Source organism: Peromyscus leucopus, chromosome 14, assembly GCF_004664715.2.
Source record: "Peromyscus leucopus breed LL Stock chromosome 14, UCI_PerLeu_2.1, whole genome shotgun sequence".
NCBI classification, from domain to species: Eukaryota; Metazoa; Chordata; class Mammalia; order Rodentia; family Cricetidae; genus Peromyscus; species Peromyscus leucopus.
This window is the reverse complement of record NC_051075.1, coordinates 19,296,124-19,321,217: the sequence shown is the minus strand read 5'-3', so window position 1 is coordinate 19,321,217 and position 25,094 is coordinate 19,296,124. Positions and strand designations below refer to the sequence as shown.

The following is a 25,094-nucleotide window of genomic DNA, read 5'->3' as shown; positions in this document are numbered from 1 at the left end:
TTTAGTTAGAGTTTTAAATAAACAGAAAATCAAGAGAAAGCTGCAGAGATTTTCCATATACACATCAAAAAGACCACTCATCTGTCAATACCCCCAACAGAAGGGCATTTGTTACAGTTGATGTACTGGTGTATCATGATCACCCAGAACACATAGTTTGCACTAAGTTCACTGTATATGCTACGTCTATGGATTTGGACAAATAAAATACTCTGTGCTCATCCTATTCATTGCTCACTGTTTTCCAGCCTTTTGCCACATTGAAAATTCAAGTGTGTCCATCCTTATGTCTTAATTAAAATGTTCTGTAAATAGAATCACAATATAGCCCTCAGATTGCCTTGTTACACTCAAAGATAGATGATAGATAGATAGATAGATAGATGATAGATAGATAGATACATAGATGATAGATAGATAGATAGATAGATAGATAGATAGATAGATGACAGATACATACATACATACATGCATGCATGCATGCATATGTATGTACATACATACATAAATTTTTCCATATATTTTTGTGGCTTGATAACTTATTTTCTAGGGTGGAATGATATTCCATTATCTGGATATTTAACAAGTTACCCATTCGTCTGCTGAAAGACTTCTTGCCTCTAAGTTTTGGCTATTATGAGTAAAGCTGCTTTAAAAGTCAATGTAGAGCCTTTTTTTTAAAATTTCTTTGAGAAAATACCGAAGTGCATAATTGTTAGATCATGCAACCAAAGTGTGTGTAGTTTTACAAGAGGCTGCTACACTGTCTTCCATGGTGGTGGGGCCAGATTGCATTCTCACATCTTCCAACAAGAGTACTACAGCTCCACTGCCTCATTAGAATCTGCTGTTACTGATGTCCAGATGTCTGCAGTTCTAACAGGGGTGTACCAATACATTGCTTAATTTGAATTTCCTTCATGATATGTAAAGTAGACCTTAATTTAGTATAGATTTTTCTATCTGTATATTTTGTGAGTTGTCAAATCTTGGCTCATCTTTTACCTCAGAATTTTCTTTGTTGTTAAGTTTGGAAACTCTTTGGATATATTTAAGAGCAGTCCTTTATAAAATTTACATCTTTATAAATATTTCCTCATGGTCTGTGATTTTTTTTTCTCATTCTTTTGATTTGCTTAAAGATTCCTGATGATGAGTAGAGAGCATGACATTTTATACTGTCCTGTACGTTAAAAAGTCAAGAAAGGGCAAAACATCCTGAGAGATGATAGGATTTGCCTCTGTGTCTTCTCAGCATATTGGTTTCCATTTGCACTTAGCTGTCTCTCCTTTTGTAAGAAAAGGAGAAAACTCGTTATATTTACTACATGTCTGTAGCAACTTTGAAATCTAAAGCTCGATGGAAGCATTCCAGACTTGGTGAACCTGAGAATGATGGAGTAGTGTCTGGGCATGTTCAAGGATATATATGAATGAGAACATTAAGTAACCTTTTTATTGAACAGGTATTGATTTTGTTCACCTCACTCATCCCTAACCTTGCTACTGAGCCAATTCTATTTAGTAGAATAAAAAGGGTTATAGCAGATTTCCCATAAGTATATATACAACACCAGGCTGTTAATCATGAGATGGCTCCCCCAAATCCATGCCCTTTCTTGATGCCAGGATAAAGCATATCTGTTGTCATTAGCAATTAATAGAGGTACTCCAGACCACAGAGCTCACTCGATGGATAAAGTACTGACACACAGTTGTGAGGACCAAAGCTCATATGCCCCAAGCCCATATAAAACCAGAAATAGTCCTGTGCATGACTATGGTGAGACATGAAGGCAAGACAGGAGAATCCATGGGAACTCATGGGCCACATAGCCTGGCATAAACACCTACCCCCCGCCCGAAGTTCCCCACACAAGAGACCCTTTGTCAAACAAGGTGGGAGGCAAGCACTGACATGTGAGTTGTACTCTAACCTCCATGTATGGAATGTGTGCACCCACACTCACATACACACACACCATATGTAAACACATAGAAAGGAAGAAATGGAGATGTTAAACTGTGTGTGTGTGTGTGTGTGTGTGTGTGTGTGTGTGTGTGTGTCTGTAGCCTAGGCTGGTGTGGAATTCAATGTGAGCTGCATATCTCAGGCTGGGCTCAAAGTCATGGCAATATTACCTCAGTCTCCTGCATGCTGCTATTGTAGCTAAGAGCTACCGTGTCTGGATCAAACTTTTGAGCTACATTAAGGTAGGGTCATTCTGAACTGATCAGTACTGGAACAAAGTGTAACTACACATCACTTGTGATGGCATCTTTTATAAGGAAACTCTTTTTACCATGAATGTTCTGAGTACATTTGAGGTTCCAGAATTCATTAGGTTAAGTTTGCTGGTGTCTTCACTGATATAAAAATGACACAGCCATACTAATGCATGGGAAGGGTGTGTCAGTTCTTATATCTAGTCTTTCGGAAGTACTACTGTGATCATATATTGTCTTAGCAATATGTGTTAGCTTTACTTTATCCTGAGATAATATCAGTGTGAGTTTCAAAGGTTTTTTTTTGTTTGTTTGTTTCATTTGAAATTTTCTAAATATGCAAGCCCTTAAAAGGTCACAACTGAAATGGAAACTGTCTGAATCATACTCTCTCCAGTGAGTTACAAAATAGAGCCACATGCAGAGGCAACAAATACAGATCTCATTCAGCAGAGGGAGCTTTCACTGTCCAGCATGTAGGTTGGCCTGCCGACCTCAGAGTAGAAGCACCGGTTTCATAGCCAAGGCTTGAAAACACAGCACAGTGCCAATAAGAGAACATAATTACACCATTATGATACCATATCTTCTCAGGAAGTGCTATAACAACATGTTTTGCAAATAGCCACAGGCATCCTTGAGAGAAATCCTTGGCTGCGCAGACTTCACTTCCTGAATTTTCCAAGGAAAAGCAATCTGCCTTGCCCTGTCGTTCTCCAGTTTTCTGTTATGTGTCAGCACAGGAAAGAAATAAAAGGCAGATGCCTTGATATCATTATGACAGAATGGGTTTTAATGGGAAGTACATAAGGTGAACAGGACTTGAATATCCCAGAATTTATCTTCCATCCAATAAATGTAAGGAAAGCACTAGTTTCTTGCTTTCATAAATGATTATTCTTTTGTTCATTAATTTGTACCATTTGAAGTACTCTGCTTTCTAAGAAAACATGAAACCTAGTATTCTGTCACTAGCCAGTCCCTAGTGCATGTAAATGCCACCTAAGGGTGCTTTGCACACAAGGCAGAAAGGTCTGGCATTGAACAGTCTGATTTATTAAGGAACCTACTGTTAGATGTGTGCTCCTGCTAGCAGCAACACTAAGTAGATGATCCCCAGAATCTAAATGAGAAGGACAGTCTTATGTATTCATTAGTACGTCATTCAAGCCAGAATGCATCTTAAGGTAAAACTATATAGTCAGGCACATTCCTTGCACCAAGAGGCATGCTGATTGTAAAGCTTCCCATGCCAATAACTTGGAGACAGCAACTGGGGGCTGATGAGCTGGAACATAGACATGGCCAGTAGGGCTCCATGAGAAAGTACTCTATGAGTTCCTTCTAAAACTGACAGTGGTGTGACATGCGAGACCAGGAGCCCAGCATGCCATATCGCTGTCTATTTTATATGTTTGCAGCAACCCTGGTAGTATAGTGTGTGTTTGAACAGCATAGATACAAATGACCTTTGCAACAAGAGCCAGAACCACAAAGTATGCCAGACAAATGAATACTGAGTAAATTGAGAAGACTCCAAAGACTTCAGTCCATCCAGTAAGGTGTGTTTCAGAGGATCTATAACTGTTGTTTTAACCAACTCTTCTTTTCTACATAAACCCAGATACCTGAGAGTTATGTGGCAAATGAAAATGCCATCTAATTTTAGCTGCTTTCCAGAGTTATGATCCCTGAGCCCTGTAGCACGAATTGTTAGAAGGTCTTACTAATAAAATCAAACCCGATGCCAGTTAATGTAGCACAAATCTTAAAAATTCTTATTAATAAAATCAAACCTGGTGCCAGTTATTGGGGTGAATGCTGAAAAATCAGAAAGGCAGAACAAGCCACAGCCACCTCACCTCATCAGTTCCTCAGCTGATCCTGTTTCCTCAGACTGGAAGCCTCTTAGTTTTCATCCAAATGGATCTCAGCTGAAATGCTGTTAAAAGCCTAAAAGCTTAACCAGCTCTAGTTCCTTGTCCTCATGCCTTAAATAGCTTTCTGCTTTCTGCCATCATTTCCTGGGATTTATGGCTCTTGTTACCACGCCTGGCTGTTTCCAGTGTGGCCTTGAACTCACAGAGATCCAGGTGGATCTCTGCCTCTGGAATTCTAGGATTAAAGGTGTGTGTGCCACCATTTTCTGGCCTCTATATCTAGTGGATGTTCTGTTCTCTGACCCCAGATAAGTTTATTAGGGTGCACAATATTTTGGGGAACACAATATCACCACAGAGCCCTAAAGGTACTTGAACATGTTCTTGCCAGAGACAGCCATGCCATATAACATGCACATAACTGCATTGCCATACTTACAGGGGAGCCAAAGCCTGCTGCTTACCAAAGCCTGAACACATTTTGCCTTATGCAGATGAGAAAGGTTTGCACTTTATCTGGCAGCATGCACAGGAGCAAACAGACCTCCATGTGTAGGAATTGTATGGATAATGAGGGGTCTTGAGTCTTGGGGTTAAAAAAAAAACTACATTTATTCTACTATGTCACATAAAAATATATCTTCACTGGTTATCACAATATCATGGATACAGTGGAACTGAGAAACATATTCCTGAGGCAATTCCTACACTGTCTATCACTTCCCCTCTCAAGTCAAAGAAAACTGATCTGATACTGATTGCAAAAGAGTGCTAAAAATGCTGTTAGCTAAGGTAAAAAGCTAGTTATTGATATATAGTGGAGTACATGTGTGTGTGTGTGTGTGTGTGTGTGTTGTGTGTGTGTGTGTGTTTCTATCGGTTATAAGTATATCTTTTTTCTTTTTTAAGAAATTTTTTATTCATTTTACATACCAACCACAGATTCCCCCCCCTTCCCTCTTTCCACTTCTGCCCAAGCCTTCCCCCAACCCACCCTCTATTCCCTCCTCCAAAAAGGTAAAGCCTCTTATGGGGAGTCAGCAAAGCCTGGTACATTCAGCTGAGGCAGGTCCAAGCCCCTCCTCCTGTGTCAAGGCTGTGCAAGGTGTCCGACCATAGGTAGTGGGCTCCAAAAAGCCAGCTTATACATGAGTGATAGATCCTGATCCTACTGCCATGGGGACCCTTAAGCAGACCAAGCTGCACAACTGTCTCACTTGTGCAGAGGGCCTAGTCCAGTCCATGCAGGCTGCACAACTGTTGCCCTAAAGTTCATGAGTTCCCACTAGCTTGGTTGGGTTCTCTCTGTAGGTTTCCCTAACATGATCTTCATGCCCCTTGCTCATAGAATCCCTCTTCCGCCTCTCAATTGGACTCCTGGAGGTCAGTTTGTACGTGGTTGTGGATCTCTGTATCTGCTTTCATGAGTTCCTGGAAGTAGGCTCTGTGATGACCGTTAGGGTAGTCACCAATCTAATTATCAGGGTAGGCCAGTTCAGGCACCCTCTCCACTATTGCTAGTAGTCTAAGCTGGGGTCATCCTTGTGGATTCCTGGGAACTTTCTTAGCACCAGGTTTCTCCCTATCTCCATGATGTCTCCCTCTATCCTGGTATCTCTTTCCTTGTTCTCCCACTCCGTCCCTATTCCAACTCGACCATCCCATTCCCTTATGTTCTCATTCCCCATGCCCTATCCTATATTACTTCCCCTCCCCCAGTTTACTCAGGAGATCTCTTCTATGTCCCCTTCCCAGCGTGAACCATGTGTCCCTCTTAGGGTCTTCCTTGTTAGGTAGCTTCTCTGGAGCTGTGGGTTGTAGTCTGGTTATCCTTCTAGTACCTGGATAATGTTAGACACTACAGTGTAAAATGGCATCACTTTGTTGTGCTTAGTGTATGTTTCCTAGGGAGATTAGCAAACATCTGTTCACTGCAGATAGGGCATTGGACATAGAATTCCACTCAAGTCTACCTTAATGAACCAATGAGTTTAATTAGGTTTATTTCAGGAGCATCTGGACTATATCACTATGAAAAGTCTTTTTCAGCAACTATTAACTATTTAAACAACCTTAGGGAGGGGTGGATCCTATGAGCCCTCCATTAAGCAACTCTTAACTTTCTATAGCCTTAGGAAGAGATGGGCCCTTGTAACCTTTCCTCACCTCCATTGTAGAGTAATTAGCACCAATATTGTGCCAGTCTCCTACTGGTGATCACAGCTGCTGACAGTTGGAAGTGGCAACAATCATGTCCTACCCACAGGCAGCATTCCACAACACACCTCATTTGACTCCATTCATTCCAGCCATCATTCTCCAAATACCCTCTGCCCCCTTTACCAGCCAAACAGGGCAGTTTGGCAAAATCTCAGCCTGTTCTGATTGAATGATGGTCCCCCAGGTCTTAGTGTATCAGAGTTGGGAATATAGTGACTAATTGAATACCCCTCCAGAAATAGGAAGGGTATTAAGGCCTCATCTTATGCCCCCTTCCCATAGTCTCTTTACTACCTAAATCTTGAGTTTAAATTCCCCTACCAAGCTCTGATAATGTCTTTCCTAGAGACTATATTCAAGGGTTAGGATATAAGTATCAGATATGAAGCCATGGTCTTTTGATTATTAAGAAAGAGGAATTTTCTGTGATTATTGGGCTAAAAAGGAAGAATAAAGGATTATGCTACTCACAACAGGTCTTCTTTCCTTCTGGGTATAAAAACAAATACCAAGATATGAATGACTTCTTGAATGCCCCATTCAAGCTGAATACCCTGGGCTTCCTCTACACATTTCTGTGGCTGGAAGTTTTCCAGTGTCCTACCTAGCCCTGAATGGTCCAAACAAATCTCTCCTACTTTCATCCCCAAGTAAACACAAAGAGGCCTGTATTAATTATAACTGCTCAGCCATTAGCTCAGGCTTATTACTGACTAGCTCTTACATCTAAATTAACCCATAATTCTTATTTATGTTTAGCCATGTGGCTTGGTATCTTTTCTCAGTTCTGTCTTGACATCTTGCTTCCTCTGTGTCTGGCTGGCAACTGGCAGCGTCTCTCTGCTCTGTCTTTCTCCTTCCTCTCTCACTAGATAGAATGTCCTGCCTAACCTTATTCTGCCTCGCCATTGGCCAAACAGCTTTCTTTATCAACCAATCAGAGCAACACATTCTCAACATACAGAACATCCCACAGCACATTTTCCTGGAGTCTTCTGTTTTGCCAGATGCTCTGTATTGAACTTAGTTCTTATAGCCAAGATGACCCAGTATATGTAAGAATGGTTCCCTTATCCCTAGATATTATGGAGATGCTAAAGTCGAGGTAAGATGTAGTGTTATTAATTTTTTTTTTTTTTTGGCTTCCTGGTCCCACCCAAAGCTTCACTATCTGGGCACTTATGTCATTGGAAAGTTTTCAAGCTTCTACAGTACTTAGCAACTTCAAGAGTGTAGTCCTGAGTGGTTGCAGAGCCCACCCTTCTGCAAGGGGACACTCATCAGATCAAAAATGCAGGTTTATTAGCAGGAGAGACCTGTGCTCCACCACTTCAATCTCAGGCGGTTCTTTATTCTCCTCATCCCAAGAATTCCAGTTTTCTTCCTCTCATTCTGAACTTAAAATAATAGCTCACACCTGTTTCTTGAAAATTTGCCCAAGCCATAGGATAGAAGCAGCTTGGGTTTCAGTTTAACACATTCTCAGGACAGAGACTCAGAAAGCTAGAGCAATGCTGATCGATCTCTTTCTAGTAACTCTCCTGATTCTATTAGCCTTTCATTATTCAGCTGGTTCTCATAGCCAACTAAGTGCCCATAGCAGTGATGAGATATTAGTGTTTCTCATTAATATGGGATAAGCATCACTCAGAAATAGGCATCCCAAGTAGCGTGGGGGCTGAAAACAAAGATGCAGACAGATCCATGCTTACAAAACCTATGATGGGTAGTAGGCATACTGAGAGAAGGACAGTTCTGGGTGGCAACAACATCAAATAGATCCATGTACTTCATCCAGAAGTAGGGTCATCTACAGTGATTGGGACAAAAGTGACTTCATCCAAAGAACAATGTACCTGTTTTCTTAAGCTAATGTCAAGAAAAGGCACATTATTAGTGATGGAATCCAGTTTAAAAACTCCATGTACCACCCTAGTAAGTTTGCTTATTTATAGACTTCTAAGAAACTAGCAAGAAAACTGAGTAGGGTTACTCTAGGGAGTCAAATTATTTTTAGGTCAAGATGCCTGTCATCATGTCAAGCTCAATCCAGACAATGTATACGATTTAGAAATGATTTTTTTCTTCCATATGAAGATACATCAGAACAAAAAGGATGATGAAAAGTAAAAGCATCATGATTGGCAAAATATTAATAATGGTTACAATCCGATGATGTATGGAGTTCTTTATAATGCTCACTCCACTTTTCAATGTTTGACTGAGTTCATTTACAAATAAATAAGCAATAAGTATTATTTATTACAGATGTTTGTACACTCTTTCCCTCTGTTTTTAAAGCCAAAGACCTCATATTTCTGAAAAAGAAATGAGGGATTTGGTAGGCTGAACAAATACTGGAGGTTTTGTGTGATGTACTGGGTAGAATACTACTACTACTACTATTACACACACACACACACACACACACACACACACATATACATATATATACATATACATATATATAAATATATATATATATATATATATATATTCTCTCTAAGCCCAGAAATGATCAATATGCTATTTTGATGGCAAGAGGAACTCTATATGTGAAATTACAGTTAAAGATTGATAGTTCTCTCCATGGACTCTGGCATTTGAATACTTGGTCCTTAGTTAGTGGCACTTTGGGGAGAGGCTTAGGGGTGTCATTGAAGGACTATTCCTGGAATGAGCACCCCAGCACCCATGAGAGTGTAAAAGAGGAGATGGCAGTTGGTGGACCAAAGCCAGGACAGCTGCTGTAAGGCTTCATTGCCAGGTCCAGTTTGCATTCTCATTTTATACACCAAATTCTCATTTTAAAACCAAAGTGGGGTGGGCAAGCAAGTGAGATTTATCAGAAGCATATGTGGTAGTCAACAGGTTGTCAAGGGCAACGGCCCATTGATTTAGCTATTTTTCCAGGTCATTCTGCTCCAGGTAGCAATTGGAGTGAGTCATGCTTGGCAAATAGGCAATACAAGCAATGCTTTGTGTAAATCGCTAATAAAAGTAATAAATCGTTTCTAATAATTGGCCATTTCTACCTTATTCTACTTTAGTGTGGCCTCACTGGAGGAAGTATTTCACTGGGGGATGGGTTTTGAGAGTTTAGACTCTGGCCGTTTCGTTCTACCTCTCTGCATGAGCTTACTGTTCGAGGTGTGAGGTCTCAGCTGCCCCTGTCTCCATGCCTGCCTGCTGCCAGACTCACCTGCTGTAATAATGATGGACTCTTATCCCTATGAAACTGTAAGCCCGAAATAAACCAGCTTCTGTAAGTTGGTCATGCTGATTTATCACAGCAATAGAAAAGTTAACTTAAGACAGAATTTGGTACCACAAAGTGGATTGAGATATTGCTGTGACAGGCCTAATCGTGTTTTCTGGAGGAATGTGGAAGAATTTGGAAATTTGGACTGAAAAAGTGATGGAACACTGTGCGTGGGGCTTAATGGGCCATTCTAGTAGGAGACTGGCAAACAGCAATGCTGAGAGTTATACAGTAAAGGCCCAGAGAAGCGGTTTCAGAGGGGGGTAATATTACAACTGGACTGGAGCCCGTTCTTGTGGTTCTTTGGAAAGGAGTGAGGCTGCTTTCTGACTTTATCCTAAGAACTTGTCTGTGGCTAAATTTAAAAGTAGTGGACTAATTTCTTTAACAGAAGATTTGGGGACAGGCTAATATTGACTACCTTTGTGATAATCATTCTTACGCAGGTCTACAGTGAAAAAGAGAAAAAAAATGGAGCCGAAAGAAATATAAAATGTATATTTTGAAGAGAATAGGAGCACCAGAAAATGTAACATTGGAGCCACGGCTTGTACTTAAGTAGATAAAGCTGTGAAGAAGGGGCCTGATAGGAAGTGACATCGAGGGAAGACTGCACCCAGCTAAACTAACAACTTGAGAAAAGAAAAGGTCTAAGGATGTTTCTGTTCCTAGAAAAGAGCAACCATCAAGGCCCTGCAAGGGTGACCCAGTGGTGGCAGGGTCCATCCCCAGCTGGCAGCCAAAGTTGCCAGTGCCATCCATGTCCGTGTGGTGCTGGATTTGCAGTCATGAGGAATACACTAGAATAGGGGTTGTGGAATCTTCCTCCACAGTTTCCGAGAAGCACTGAGAGCAGGCAGAAAGCATGGAGGACCTGAGCGGCCATTGTGTGAAGCTGTAGAAGTGAAGCTTGTGTTGCACTGGAGACCCCAAGATATTTGAGGTGCCAGGGCCATGAGACATGAAGGCTGCACACGGGGAATGCTACCAGCCCAAGAGGGATATGTGTCTTATAAGCAGCCAAGCTGGAGAAGGGGACATCAGACATGGAGCTCCAGGATTTGGAGTTTGCTAGATTTAGGTCCTGTATTTCCTCACCCTGTCCCCATTCCTCTCTTTTAGAATGGTAGTGTATAGTCTGTGTCATTGAATGTTAGAAGGATGTAATTTTCTTTTCGCTTTTATATTGGATTACAATTGAAAGACTAAAAAACTATGGGGACTTTTGGAGTCGGACTAAATTCATTTTGCAGCATGAAATGGCCATGAGCCTTGTGGAGACCAAGGAACAGAATGTAGTGGTTTGAGTGAGATGAATTCCCATAAGCTCTGGCATTTGAATACTTGGTCCTCACTTAGAGGGGTGTCTTTGTTAGGGTTTTTTATTGCTGTGAAGAGACACCATGACCATGGCAACTCTTATAAAGAAAATCTTTAATTGGTGTAGCTCACATACAGTTTCAGGGGTTCAGTCCAATAAGATCATGAAGGGAAGCATGACTGCGTGCAGGCAGATGTGGTGCTGGAGCTGAGAATGCTGTACCTTACAGGCAACTGGAAGTCACCTAACAGTCACACTGAGGCAAAAGAGACCTCAAAGCCTGCCCCTACAGTGACACACTTCCTCCAATAAGGCTATGCCTCCTAATAATGCTACTCCATTTTGGGGGCCATTTTATTTCAAACCATTACAGGAAGCTTAGGAGGTATAGCCTTACTGGAGGAAGAATGTCAATGGGGATGGGCTTTGAAAGTTTAAGGACACTTGCCATTTCAATTTTCTCTCTCTGCTTCCTGTTTGTGGTTTGAGATGTGAGCTCTCAGCTGCTGCTCCAGGTACTCCATGTGCCTGCTGCCATGCTACCTTGCCATGATGGTGGTGGCCTCTTACTTCACTGAAACTATAAACCTAAAATACATCCTTCTTTTGTAAGCTACGTGACCATGGTGCTTTATCACAGCAATAGAAAAGTCACTGATATAGAGACCATAAAAGAGGGTGATTTGCTTCTGTTTGTCAATTTGCCTAAGCTAATTTATGAGTCCTTAAAAATAAAGTGTCACATGTAGCTGGAAGCAGAGGAGAGAGCAAAACACTGCTGGGTGTTTTGGAATGTGAAACTTCAGGATATAGTGTGTGGTAGAAGATGAGGCCTGAAGAACTTGAGCAGCTCAGAGAACTCAGGGGCCTCCTCGCCTACAGCATGTAAGGAAAGGGGCTGTCACCTCTCCAGCCCTAAGTCAACACCCAGAATAAACTAGGAAGCCAATTCTCCCTCAGAGCCTCCAAGCAGGACAACGGCTTCCCAACAACTTAATTTCTGCCCAGGGAAACATAACAGAGAAAACAGAGGAGCTCATCACACGTTGGACCCACAGAGCTGTGACGTCATGATTCATGTTGCTTCTAATATGTACCAACAGCAAGGAGAATGGTGGAGAGATGGCAAAGATGACAGGCAAGACTGTGACGTTTGTTATTAACCCCATGCAGCCTCCTGTCAGCTAAAAGGAAGACTCCTCTGCACCATTGATGTTCAGTCAGTAAACTAAAGAGGAAATTATTGCCCAACTCTTTTTTTACAGTGTCAGATGTACCCTATAGTAACCAGCTTTTCCATATGCCAGGCGCAATTTATTCAGTAATACATTTCGGTTGTTATATATAATGCTACCACATTTTATAAAGGGAGACATAGAGTCTGACTCATATACATCAGGAGCCAGCAAGTGATAAGAGCAGAAATCCAGACTCAGAGGAACTGCCTCCAGAGAACCTGCTCCAGAAATTGTGCTCCAGGTCCAACAGCTGTACTCATAGCCATGCCTGTTGTGAGTTAAAACAGAGACCTAACAAAAGAAAGGGAACTGAAACCCATTTCTAAGGGAAACAAGTATCATGATCTTTATTGTCCAAATAGCCTGTTCCAATTTTTCATCCTTCATTTTCCAGAAAATAATGAAATTTATGAATCGTGGGGGGGTGGGGATGGCCACGATAGGAGAGGGTCTCATAGAAGAAAGTTCCTGTCCTTGAACTGCTGCTGTCCTGGTCTCTTTCTGAGCATGATCTAGTGCGTCTTAAAATGATGTGAACTGACAACTTCTTATGAGACAAGAATGTGGAACAAGTACAGATCATCTAGATGGGAGGATCATGGGTTTGTTCCCAAGAAAGATGGTGAAATTGTTCAAATAGGTGTCAGAGCTGCCATATTTTAAGGGCTGACCCCTAGAAAGTGAATGATACTGTCTTTGTCATATCCTTGTTATTAGGAAAATCATTTTGGAACTCATATTGGCAATAGAATTTCTGATACTTGACTCGATATAATGGATACTTGTTATTTAAAAAGACAGTAGTTAATATAGTATTTCATCATGTGAATCCTGAGGTTGCTTACCTACAATTCAATGGACTTACAATAAAAATGCATACACTGTATGTTTTCTAAAGAGAAGTACTTACTCTATATCACTTGATGCAAATATATCATCACCACATATTAAAGATATATTATCATATCTTAAATAAAATCATTGTATCATAATTATTCAGTTTCATAGAAAATATTCAATTACATAAATTTATTCAATTTCAGAAAAATTCAGGAGTATTATTCAGTTAATAAAAAAGTCAGATGATGCAGAAGTTCATCTTTCAATAGCATTTAATGAATGTATGCTGAGCATCAAAAGTGTCCCAGACACTAGAGAGAGAAATCAGTTGATTAAATATGGACAGCAAGGAGATTTCTGTCTTATTGGTAGAGAAATGAAATCGATAACAATGTAATGTAAGTGTTGTGAAAGAAGATTCTACCAAAGATGTTAGAGAAGAATCCAACTTAGACCAAGAGTCAATGAAAACTTTCCAACTACTGTGTTTGTACCAAGCCAATTGTCTCATTCAAGCTAAAGGAATAATAGGTATGCAAGGATGTGTGGCTTGATAAGAAAATGGTTTTTAGTGTATAAACAGAGACAGGTAGCTGTGTAGAAGAAGAACAGAAAATAGAGAAATGTTTGAGCAGGAGGATGAAAGTAGACAAGTATTGATGGGTTTCCTATGCCTTGCTGAAAGGAAGTACCTCTTCATGAAGCTAGTGGTGACAAGCTTGTAAGCCAGAGTCACCTTGGGAGGATTATAGTAGCATTCTTTTAATGATTGCCTTGAAGGGAAAGAATCCCAAGACAAGATCGATTAGGAGGCTGCAGCAGTTGATTAAGGAAAGATATGAGTCCAAACCTAGGCACAATGATGAGGCCAAAGGCAAGGGGACCCACTTGAGAGGAGTAGACCCTTCAGTTGTAAAGTACAGTGGGCTGTTCAGAGAGAGGGAACAAGTCCTCTTTTGGAATGACCCTCAGCCCTCTGGTCTCAGGAATTCATTGGACAACAAAAGAAGTAAAAGATGATAAATTTGGGTAGAAAAACACTGGTTCATTGCTGGACATTTTTCATTAAATATATGGACAGATGGGTATAAGACTCTGGAAATCCAGGGAGCTTCCAATCAATGTGGATACCATTTTTAATAGGCATTTTCCTGTTTTCTCCACCAGATGGCTTTTCCATATCTACCAAGGCATTGTAAGCCATTTCCCTTTCATAAAGCATTAGGTGATTATGACTTCAAGGGCCACTAAATAGAGCAGAAATTGTAAGAGACCATATTGGAAAATGGAACAAACCTGTGCTTTTCTTAAAAAAAAAAAAAAAAAAGAGGGGACATAGTGAGTCCCATGCCTCTGATAATGGCATCTCATACTCCTGTGTACTTCTATATAGTGGGATGGCTCTCCTTCAGTTCTTCCTGCTGTTTTGAATTCTGATTCTGAATTCCTTGTTTTCATTTTTTCTATTGCAGTCTTCTGATGCAACAGTAGTCAGGAACCCACACATCAAAGCTGCTTTCCTCCTAAAATAATGAATGATACATTGTTGAATCTAATATCCTCTTTCTTGTACCTTCTATATTTAAGTAGACTAGCCTACAAGAAAGAAGGTGAAAATATGGCAGTGACAGCTTATCACAACTTAATACTAGGGATAAATTCTCCATCCCAGTTATCAAATAAAGCAACTCCCATAGCAACTCCCAAGACTAACTGCTGATATAGCACTATGCAGGCAAATGCATGTATAATGTAGCAGCACATGTGTGGAAACTAAAATTGCAGCTTAATTAATTTACATCCTAATAAAATGCTTTGCTTCTAGGAACTGGTTTCCTCTCACTGCTTAAGTGTCTTTCTAGGAGCCTTGAGTCAAGGAGATTTTGTCTTGATCTCTGAATGATATTTCCTCCCAGCTTTTGAAAACACTTCTATTCACTCCATAGATATGTCATCAGTCTGCAATGTGTGAAAGTGCACCATTTTTCCTGCGCTTGACCAAATGTTTCATTTCCTCAAAATTAAGTTACTGAAGCCCAACAAACAGATGGTCAGAGTCCTGCAGAATCCTGCTCTGCTGTGAAATATATGATCTGAATTCCTGCCGCAAGCTTCAGAAGTTAGCAGGGATTCTCCTTGTGAGCTACTGGACTGTAGTTGGGGTTGCAATATTCAGTCAGTTTCCAGAGTCAATTACCTGGGACATCAGGAAGGAGATGTTGCAGATCTAGTCATGTTGTATATTTAAAAAGTGACACTGGACAAGTCACATGGACCTGGTTGAAATGAATCTAGGTATTAATTGTCATGTGCTACATGATTAAAAATTACATGTTTGCCATTGATTACACAGGGAAATAGAAAAAAAAGACTGATTTTCACTATTTATAGTTTTTAAATAACATACTTTCCAGGCTAAAGAAATATTTCAAAGAGTATAATGTAGGGGTTTGGGTAAATAAGATAGTCCTGCTCCTTAATATACATTTTTTTTTTCTTGTCGGGTATAAAAGTTTTGATCACTTGGCTCAGGGTGATAAGAATAAAACCAATCCATGAGGAAGTATGACTTTGTCTCAATAATACATTATTACCTGACTTTTGAAAAATAACTGGACATGGGAGCTCACACCTATAATCCTAGCACTCTGAGAGTTGAGGCAGGAGGATTGTCCTGAATGCAAAGCCAGCCAGAGCTACATAGTCAGTTCTAACTAGGCTAGGGCATAGCATAAGACCCTGTCCTTAAACAAAATTATTATCAATTGTTCAGAAAGAAGTCTTTACTTTTGGGAAGATTTTTCAGCTGTCAGTCAATGTATTCTTTTTTGTATTCTTTTTTTTTTTTTTTTTTGGTTTTTTGAGACAGGGTTTCTCTGTGTAGCTTTGCACCTTTTCCTGGAACTCACTTGGTAGCCCAGGCTGGCCTCGAACTCACAGAAATCTGCCTGCCTCTGCCTCCCGAGTGCTGGGATTAAAGGTGTGTGCCACCACAGACCGGCTCAGTCAATGTATTCTTTAGGAAGCTTATGAAGTAGTAGGCTGTTATAAAATGAAAGCCAAGGGCAGTAAAAACATAAGTTTACATTTCTAAAATGTTTTGTCCAGTTGGGTGTGTATGGCCTTTACTTGCATACTGTTTGAATATGCTGCTTCTTTTTAAATTTGTATGTTTAACTATACAAAATATCCTGTATGGAGAAAAAGCAAAAATCCCACTTAGTCCTTTTGTAAAGATGCTTAACATTCGACATTTGTATAGTTCTGAGTTTGCAATGAACATGCCACAAAATCAATGACAGGGAAACACACACACACACACACACACACACACACACACACACACACACACACACACACCACGTACTCTGTTCCATACTTTTGGCCAAAGACATTTAGTGAATGTTTCCAGTTTATGTAGCATATACTAAGCCCTGCTCTGTGTATACTAAAGCCATGATTTGGAGTAGGAAAAAAGAGAAAAAGAATCTATTAATGGATGGTCTTTTAAACCACTACCAGCTCACAGACTTGAAGCATAGGTGGAGACGCTTGAGGATTGAGACATATATTCAGATCATTAGGTAGCACAGTGTGTTTCTGTTGGTCTTCCCTTTCTTATACACTGTACCTGTTCTTCACCAGGACAGAAGGCTTTGATATTTAGGGAACCCAGAACATTCCCCAGAACACTGCCAATGTGCACAGTTAGATGAACTAGAGGAAAAGAACTAGTTAATCATATGCTCAAATCCGATGTTGCACTTAGCAGCTTTCCTCATGGAACTGGCCAGGAGAATCAGAAATTCAGCAGAACCATCCTGAGATCCTTGCTTCTGCTATGACTGCTTTTTTGTTGTTGCTGTTGTTTTCTGGGAGGTTTGAGTTGTTAATTTTTGTTCATGAAGTTTTATGTTGATGTTATTACTGTTTCTCACTGAAATACAGGTAAAATATGTCATCATTTTGTGCTGTTAGAATTTTGTTGCTCTGTACAAAAAAATAAATAAATAAAGGTCAAATGACTAAAGGGTTTTGTTGACCCCAAACAACACTGAAGGGTAAATATCAAAGTAGGGAATAACATAATGCTCAGAGAAATTATATGTGGTAGAAAACATATCCAGCACAATGTAGTTTTCCGTGGCTAGCCATTACTCTATTGTGTAAATATTTATGGAATGCTTAAGCACCATGGAGGACTGCTGCACAGTATAGCATCCTGAGCAACCAGGGACTCAGTGACAGTTCACCTTGTTCACAGTGATCTTTACTCTGGGTAGCAGCTTCTGCCTCCTACACCAGCCTGTGGAGCAGAGCAGCTCTGTCAGATTGGTTGCCATGCTCCTTCCGTCAGTCATGTGTACTCCGTGTATGAATTTCATCTCTTCTGCATTAAATATAAATTGTGTAGAGATGCCCAAGTATGCTTTTTAAAGACAATATGCTTAATATTGGAGATGATCCTAAGAAATTATACATATCTCAATATGGTATTCTAATTAAAACCTAATTAGCAATTCACTGTGCTAGAACTTAGTTTTTTTTCAATATAGAAATAACTTCACTATGCATAGAAAATAAAGATATAGTTTTTGGAAACATTAGAATTTCAAAAATATAAGGCAGCACATGTGGAATCTGGAGGTGTTAAGAATCTTAAGTGTGGGTTTCTCCAAGCTTTAAGCTTCAACAGTTTCATGTAATCAGCGAGCTTGCCAAACAGTATCAAAAAACTCATTTTCTTCAAGTGCTTTATTTATCTTTAATAGAACCTTCATCACCCTGGTGTTGTAAATTTGGAGTGTATGTTTGAGACGCCTGAAAGAGTGTTTGTTGTTATGGAAAAACTCCATGGAGACATGCTGGAGATGATCTTGTCAAGTGAAAAGGGCAGGTTGCCAGAACACATAACGAAGTTTTTAATTACTCAGGTAAGAAATCAATTAGAGGCAGAAAAAAATAGTATTCAATATCAGATGTTATCACTGTTTAACTACAGCTCTCTAGCCTTGTTATGTGGTCTCTACTTCCAATCTAAACTACCACTAGAAAAGATTGCAAGGGCAGAATGAATCTTCTTACTTATATTCATGTCATTCAGAGTCCAGTGTACAAAATTAGTAGCATATAAGCTGACCCACACATTAAAGCTGTTCTTGAAATTTTAATACACTGGCTTAATCCTGGATCAATGTAGATATTTAAGACAGTGTTTCTGTGCCTTGTGGTGAGTTCCTTTGTCTACACCTGTGTTTGTTGCTATATTGAGGAATGTGCCACTTATTCCATTAAATTTTCTTTAACAACCTACTATGTTAACTGTAGAGTCTTTGAGTGTCTTGAACATAAAGAACCTTGACTGTCATTCTGGGGTTTCTCTTGGCCTTTCAAATGCATATGGCAGTTCGTTTCAGTAGTACCTTGAAATTAGTTACATATCTTGAAATGAATTAGTAATATCTTTAAATGAAGTTATTTTGATGATCTTCTTCTTTGTAGATACTAGTGGCTTTGCGGCATCTTCATTTTAAAAATATTGTTCACTGTGACCTCAAGCCAGAAAATGTGTTGCTGGCATCGGCCGATCCATTCCCTCAGGCAAGTACAAAAGCCACTCTCGGCAGAAAGCTAGCTTGACAGTCTTGCTGGCTCCAGGCAGCCTCCTCCCACCTCCTTTTTATTTTATCTATCTATCTATCTATCTATCTATCTATCTATCTATCTATCTATCCATCTATCTATCTATCTACTTATTTATTTATGTTTTGCCCCCTCAGCCCTGACTTGGTTTGAAGTCTTCCCTGGGCATTTTCATCCCCTCGTTGCCTCCTGTTTCTGGATCGCTCACTCTGTGTCGCTCAGTTCTCACAGAGCTTCTCTGATGATACTCACCTGTGCTTTCTCAGGCTGTTGCTGGGCTTCTTTAGAGCACGTGGTCCCAGCCCTGTGTGGAAAGCATGACCTTGACACTGAGACTACCTTAGGATTTCAGGGATGCTTCCTGCTCTCTGAGGCTGGGGACAAGGGCACGCTTCCCTTCCCTACACACAGGGGTAGAGAAAAAAAAAAAAACAACTGGACCTCTTTCTAGGGACCCTAAGTCTACAGTACTTGGCCAGAGTGGGTGTCTGGCCTTGCCATGCTAACACCTCCGGGTCCCACTTGCTGGCCCATACAATGCTAATGTTGATAGTTATTGTGGATCCTGTGAGTCGAGTCCTCTTCCTACTTACCCCTTATTCTTCACTTAAATATGCCCCTCAGAGAAGGTCATCGTTATCAATTTGCATGTTCTCCTACCTAATACCAATACTCCAAACTGATCATACTTATTTTCATTTTTTTTTTTAATTTTGGGATAGGAAAGAAAAGGTTTACAAGATATTTTCACTAATGAGAAACCAGTTTTTGTCTTGTGACATAAACTATTGTCTTTTAAAAAAAGAAAGAAAGAAAGGTAAAAAGGAGCATTTCCCCTACCCCCTACCAGGGGCAATTGTTATTGTCTGTGTAAAGTATTTCTGAATACCTCTGGCAGAGATGAGCTAATGAAAACTCAAATTCACTGTTTCAGCAAGTTCTTACTGTCAACAGGTGAAACTTTGTGATTTTGGTTTTGCCCGGATCATTGGAGAGAAGTCTTTCCGGAGGTCAGTGGTGGGTACCCCAGCCTACCTGGCACCTGAGGTTCTGAGGAACAAGGGCTATAATCGCTCTCTAGACATGTGGTCTGTTGGGGTCATCATCTATGTGAGCCTCAGTGGCACCTTCCCTTTTAATGAAGATGAAGACATCCACGATCAGATCCAGAATGCAGCCTTCATGTACCCACCCAATCCTTGGAAGGAGATTTCTCATGAAGGTAATTTCATCCCTTCAGAAGTGGCATTGGCTTCCCTCTTCAGTGCTGTGCTTTTCATTGAATATTAATTATTTAAGTGAAAATGCTCATTGTATTCACTGGAATGAAAGCAAAAATAGTTTAAAGTGGATTGAGAAGTAACAAAATTCCAAATCCAAAGTGTCATTTGATGAAATGTGTGTTTACCAGTAAAGAGACTGGAAAGTTTATACTAAAAGGTGCATGAAACAAGCAAGGAGAATTGTTCCGATTGGACGTATTTACATTGATGTGGACAGCAGTGAGCTGTTTCCGGGCTTTGGAATTATGCTCTTTTGAAGTCTCACCAACACAAGTTTATGACATTGACATTTTCATTATCATACTGTATCCATTAATATTCCAAGCATTTTCCCTCCTGCTTTGCTTTGTGTGGCAATGGGGAATGAATATTTTATTTGGCCACTTCCTAGAAATATTGGAGGTTTTGCTTTTGTTCAGTATGAGAACATACTTATATGCAATGACTCCTTTAGGATAGGATTCCTTGGAAGGCTTGTATTATTTAAACTTATATTCTTGCTTATCAATACTTCTTTCCTCTTAAGGGAAAAGACATAGTTTAAATGCCAGGGGCTGGTAGGCCATAGAAAATAATTAGTTCGAGCTTTTAGAAGTAGTTCTTTGAGAGTTCATTTAATTCTCTCTCACACACACATGAAAGTCCTGTAAAATAGGTTTTGTTTTTAAACCTGTGTCATGAAAACTAAAGATAATGAAGTGATACCAGGTGCCAAAGTCACTAAGCTAGTCAGTGGCCGGGCCAGAACTCACAGGCGGTCTGAGCATGCTTGGTTGGCCATTAACTGCTTTGGTAGTTTCTGGGCAATACATAGTTCAAATTTCATGGTCAGTGTTCAGATTTCCAGCATTTAAAGATGATGACACATTCATGGATAGTCATCCCATTGATACCTGTTAATGAATGTGTTAGTACAGACATGGGAAGAGTGTGGGTTAACTACTCGAGGCAGATGAACCCCTTAGATACTGATGATGTTAAGTGACAGGGGCTATCTCTATTGGTAGAGCTCTAGTAGTTATTGGTTTGTACCATTAGCAGCACCCGTTAACATCCTCTCCTTTCTGTAAATTGTAGCTAGGTGGATAATTCTTAAAGGAATCTGAACTACCTACAAAAGAGCTATGGTGTATGCCAAAGGAACAATTAAGAACTTAGGGAAAGGCAAAAGTAAAGTGTAATAATCATTCTTTTCCAGTGACCCTGTCTCTTGTTAGGAAATATTGCCAGTTAGACAAGATTAGCCCTAATGCTTCATATCCCTTATGCAGTAAAATTACTTAATGCTGTTGCCAGAGTGTAAATGAAAAATCCCTAGCTCCAGTCAGACACTTCTCTGTTCTTATCAATGGGCACAGATATGGCTATAAAAAAACAGTAGTTAAGAAATCACAATTTATACCCACAATACAGTTCAAAATAGAATGTAAAAAAAAAATGTGCTTCAGAAACATGAACAGTAGCTGGCAAAATAAGATATGAATTTGGAAAGATGGTCATTTATTTTCTTGAATCTTCAGCTAAATTTAAAATCACAGTCTCCCAATTCAGAGAATGGAGACTCACTGTGGTTTAGCTAGTCAGAACTGCATTTTCAAAAGAAATATAGAACTCGCTCCTCACTGAAGAATGGAAAAAAATATGTAACATTTCATTAAAGGTAATTGTCTAGTATAACTCAAAAGCCATTTGTATTTGACCAAGAAATACAAATTTCATTTATCTAGGCAAACCTCAGGAGATTTCCAACCACTCAGGCCAGGTGATAACTGATACCAGCTCTGGTGGAAGATGAAATTGTCCTACTTCTAAAGGACTAAGTGTCAACTCAGGAATAAGTTGGCCTCTATCCCTGTGCCTCCTTCTGACCCATCCTTGCTGGAGAAGCCCAGGAACTGTACTCATGGCTTCCTGGGGTCTAGGTGGCAAATGATTATTTCGTTGCCTCTGAATGAACTCAGGCTTGAGTAAGGAAAATAAGAACCTAAATTGTGTTACAGTAACAGCTGAGGTGTTAAAAATGTCATTCTGTCTCACTGAGAGTAAATAATTCCCTGATTACAAATTTCAGCGTGACCATTAGTGAGTAATTTGAAGTGTATCAGAAATGATAGACGCACCACCCAATGGGAGCCTGGTGTGGTGAATGCAACTATAGTAGGCCACTGAGGAAATCTCATGGTATTTTAAACCATGCCACAGTTGCTGAAAATTCAGATCCTGTGACGTGAGAAGCCAGTGCTATGATTATACCAGCAAAAGGAGGGGTCGGCAATCTAGTATCTAAGACACAGATCAGATTGACATTTATCTTCCTTGCTTCACAGCCTTATCTGTAAAATGGAGTCATGATTTCTACCTACGTGATAAGGTAGTGTGCTAGCTAATTTCATGTCCACACAGGCTAGAGTCATCTCTGAAGCAGTAACCCTAATTGAGAAAATGTCTCCATAAGGTCTGGCTGTAGGTAAGCCTGAAAAGACCATTTTCTTATTTAGTGATTGATGGCGGAGGGCCCAGCTCATTGTGGGTGGGGCCATCCCTGGGCTGGTGGTCCTGGGTTCTATAAGAAAGGAGGCTGAGCAAGCCACGGGGAGCAGCCAGTAAGGAGCACCCCTCCATGACCTCTGCATCGATTCCTACCTCTAGGTTCCTGCCCTGTTTGAGTTCCTACCCTTGCTGTTTTTGATGATGAACTGTGATGTGGAACTGTGAGTGAAATAAACCCTTTCCTCACAAGTTGCTTTTTGTCATGGTGCTTCATCACAGCAATAGTGACCCTAACTAGGAAAGGTAGTAATGAAGAGTGAGTGAGATAAAATCTTAGAGGCATCTGTACAAACTAGGATGGGTCCAGCCATACTTGTGAATTGGGAGAGTACTGCAGAACCCTGAGCTAAGCAACTGGCCTCACTGGCAAGCAAAAATTGATTGTGTAAATTTATAAACTGTATGCAAATTTCTGTTCCAAAACTCTTGATGACTTTCCTTGTTTCAATAACAGAATCTTACAGCAATCAAATAAGATAAATTATTGAATGCCAATTAGAGAATGTAGAAAGTAAACCTTAGGTTCAGCTGGTTCCTGCCATCTCCATGTGTTTTCCCCTCAAAGCTGCTTTATTTCAGGATAACTTTCTTCTCAGATTGTCTTTCAAATTCTGCCCTGCTATGTCCACGCTTGCCTGCCCCTGACTGTTGTGCATGGTCTCAAAATGGAAGTTAGCACATTTACATAGACAGTCTCTGAATATGATAACAATTGTCTCTGCTCAAGTCCCAGTATACCCTTGGAGCAATCACACAGTCATCCCAGGAACCCAACTCTGATGCTCTGATTAGCCTTGTGGATAAAAATGATTCCACTAAGAAAAGGAAAGGAAACTACTGTAGGAAAAAAAAAAAAAAAGATGCTAAGCAAAGGCATTAACAGGTGTCAGGGAAAACAGGGTTTCTATGGTGTGTGGGGGGGGTGGGGGAAGAGGGGTGGGGAGAGACAGGCAGACAGACAGACAGAAGTATGGTTGGGAAAATGAGAACATTTAAGGAAAGTAACATAACACATATTAACAAACTGAAACGGAGACATAATACTAGCTCACACTTCAGTAGAATCTGCCAAGGAGCTAAGCACTCAATATTCCTACCATGCATGAATTCATACATCAGCCCCTAACCTTGAAGTAGAGACTGTTATTGATTCTAATTTAAAGGTGCAGGCACACAAACATAGAGTTAAGCAACCTGTGTGAGTATTGGCAGTTTCAAATCTCAACAGCTGTCCGAGGCTAGATGTTTCTACCCACAACACTTCCAACCTCTTGGTAACCCTTTTCATGGATGACTTATCCTGCTGTATTCACTTTTACTTTGTTTTCACTATTTTACCAGAGAAGCAACACAATATTTAATCATCTCTAAAAGTACCAGGAAATAGCATCATAGTACAACGAAGACCTGAGCTGACAGTGCTGTGTGTACAATCATGATAACTTCAGTCAAGTTACTTATTCCCTTAGATCTTTGTTTTATATCCAGAATACGGTGATAGAAATTGCTGCCTGGGATATTGTAGGAGATGAGATCGTACTAGAAATGCAGTGATTGATAGAATTGTATTAGTTTAAATACTTTTATCATGTTGTGTTTTCAATCCTCTTTCCAGACTCTCTTCTTTATCCTCTATCTGTCTGTCTGTCTTCCATCTATCACATATGCATGTTTGAGTTTTGTATGTGTATTTAACTATAGTCATATGTAATAGCACCACTAAATATATTCTTGAGGCCATAGCTGAAGGGAAATAACATGAAGTTAAATGTAACTGAGGCTGGGGAGATGCCCCAATGGATAAAGCCCTTGTTATGCAAATGTGAGAACTGGAGTTCTTCTTGGTGGCCCTTCTGTAATCCCAGAACTCTGAAGGCAGAAATAGGGTCTCCCAAACAAGCTGGCCAACTAGACTGTCCATGTTAGTGAGTTTTTGGCCCAGTTGAGAGACCCTGAATCCATGAATAAGGCAGAGTGTATTTATCAATATACACACAACAGCGCATGTGTACAAAGGAGACTCCTTAGAGTGAATCATGATGATAAACAATTGTACTGAGGAGATATCTCCCAACAGGAAGAGTGTTCACCATGTTAGCTCATTCTAAAGCATGCTGTGTGGTGCTGTGTTTCATCTCATCACATTTCTTAGCTAGATAGTCATTGTCATTACCCATTGTGTCCATCACTACCAATGGCAATGGCAATTAGACATGGTCTCACTATCACCTCCAGCTTTAGCTCAGTCCAGCTTATGGTGAAGGCTAAGCATATCTACCCTGTTACTTTATGTCCTGTTTTGGAGGGACCAGTACTCGTGAACTATCTTTCAATGATCACTTGATTTGATAAATGTATTTCGTCATATGGAAAGGGAAGTTTACTGTTACTTAAATAACTTTTGATGTCCAGGTGAAGCTACAGACAGTTGTGTGTCTCTCCTTTCATTGCATTCTTAAAATTTCCCAACAGAGAAGACACAGACTTCTCTGTGCTTGTCACATCTGGTACATCATTGGAATGATCCTGATACTACTAAGACTGTCAGAAAACTGAGAGTCAGCCCATAACTCAAGAGATAGTACTTTGGTTGTTGAACTTTAAAAAAGAAATGAGAAATAGGAAAACTGG

General features: G+C 40.1%; 1 protein-coding gene across 2 annotated transcripts in view; it reads left to right on the top strand.

Moving 5' to 3' along the window:
* The window catches only part of Prkd1 (protein kinase D1), a 316,945-nt gene that overhangs the window by 272,559 nt on the left and 19,292 nt on the right, over positions 1–25,094 (top strand). For both annotated transcript variants that reach the window (XM_028885708.2, XM_028885705.2), the window contains 3 exons: positions 17,760–17,921; positions 18,490–18,588; positions 19,585–19,852. In XM_028885708.2, the coding sequence (XP_028741541.1) occupies positions 17,760–17,921; positions 18,490–18,588; positions 19,585–19,852 (529 nt within the window). The remainder of the gene's footprint in view (positions 1–17,759; positions 17,922–18,489; positions 18,589–19,584; positions 19,853–25,094) is intronic.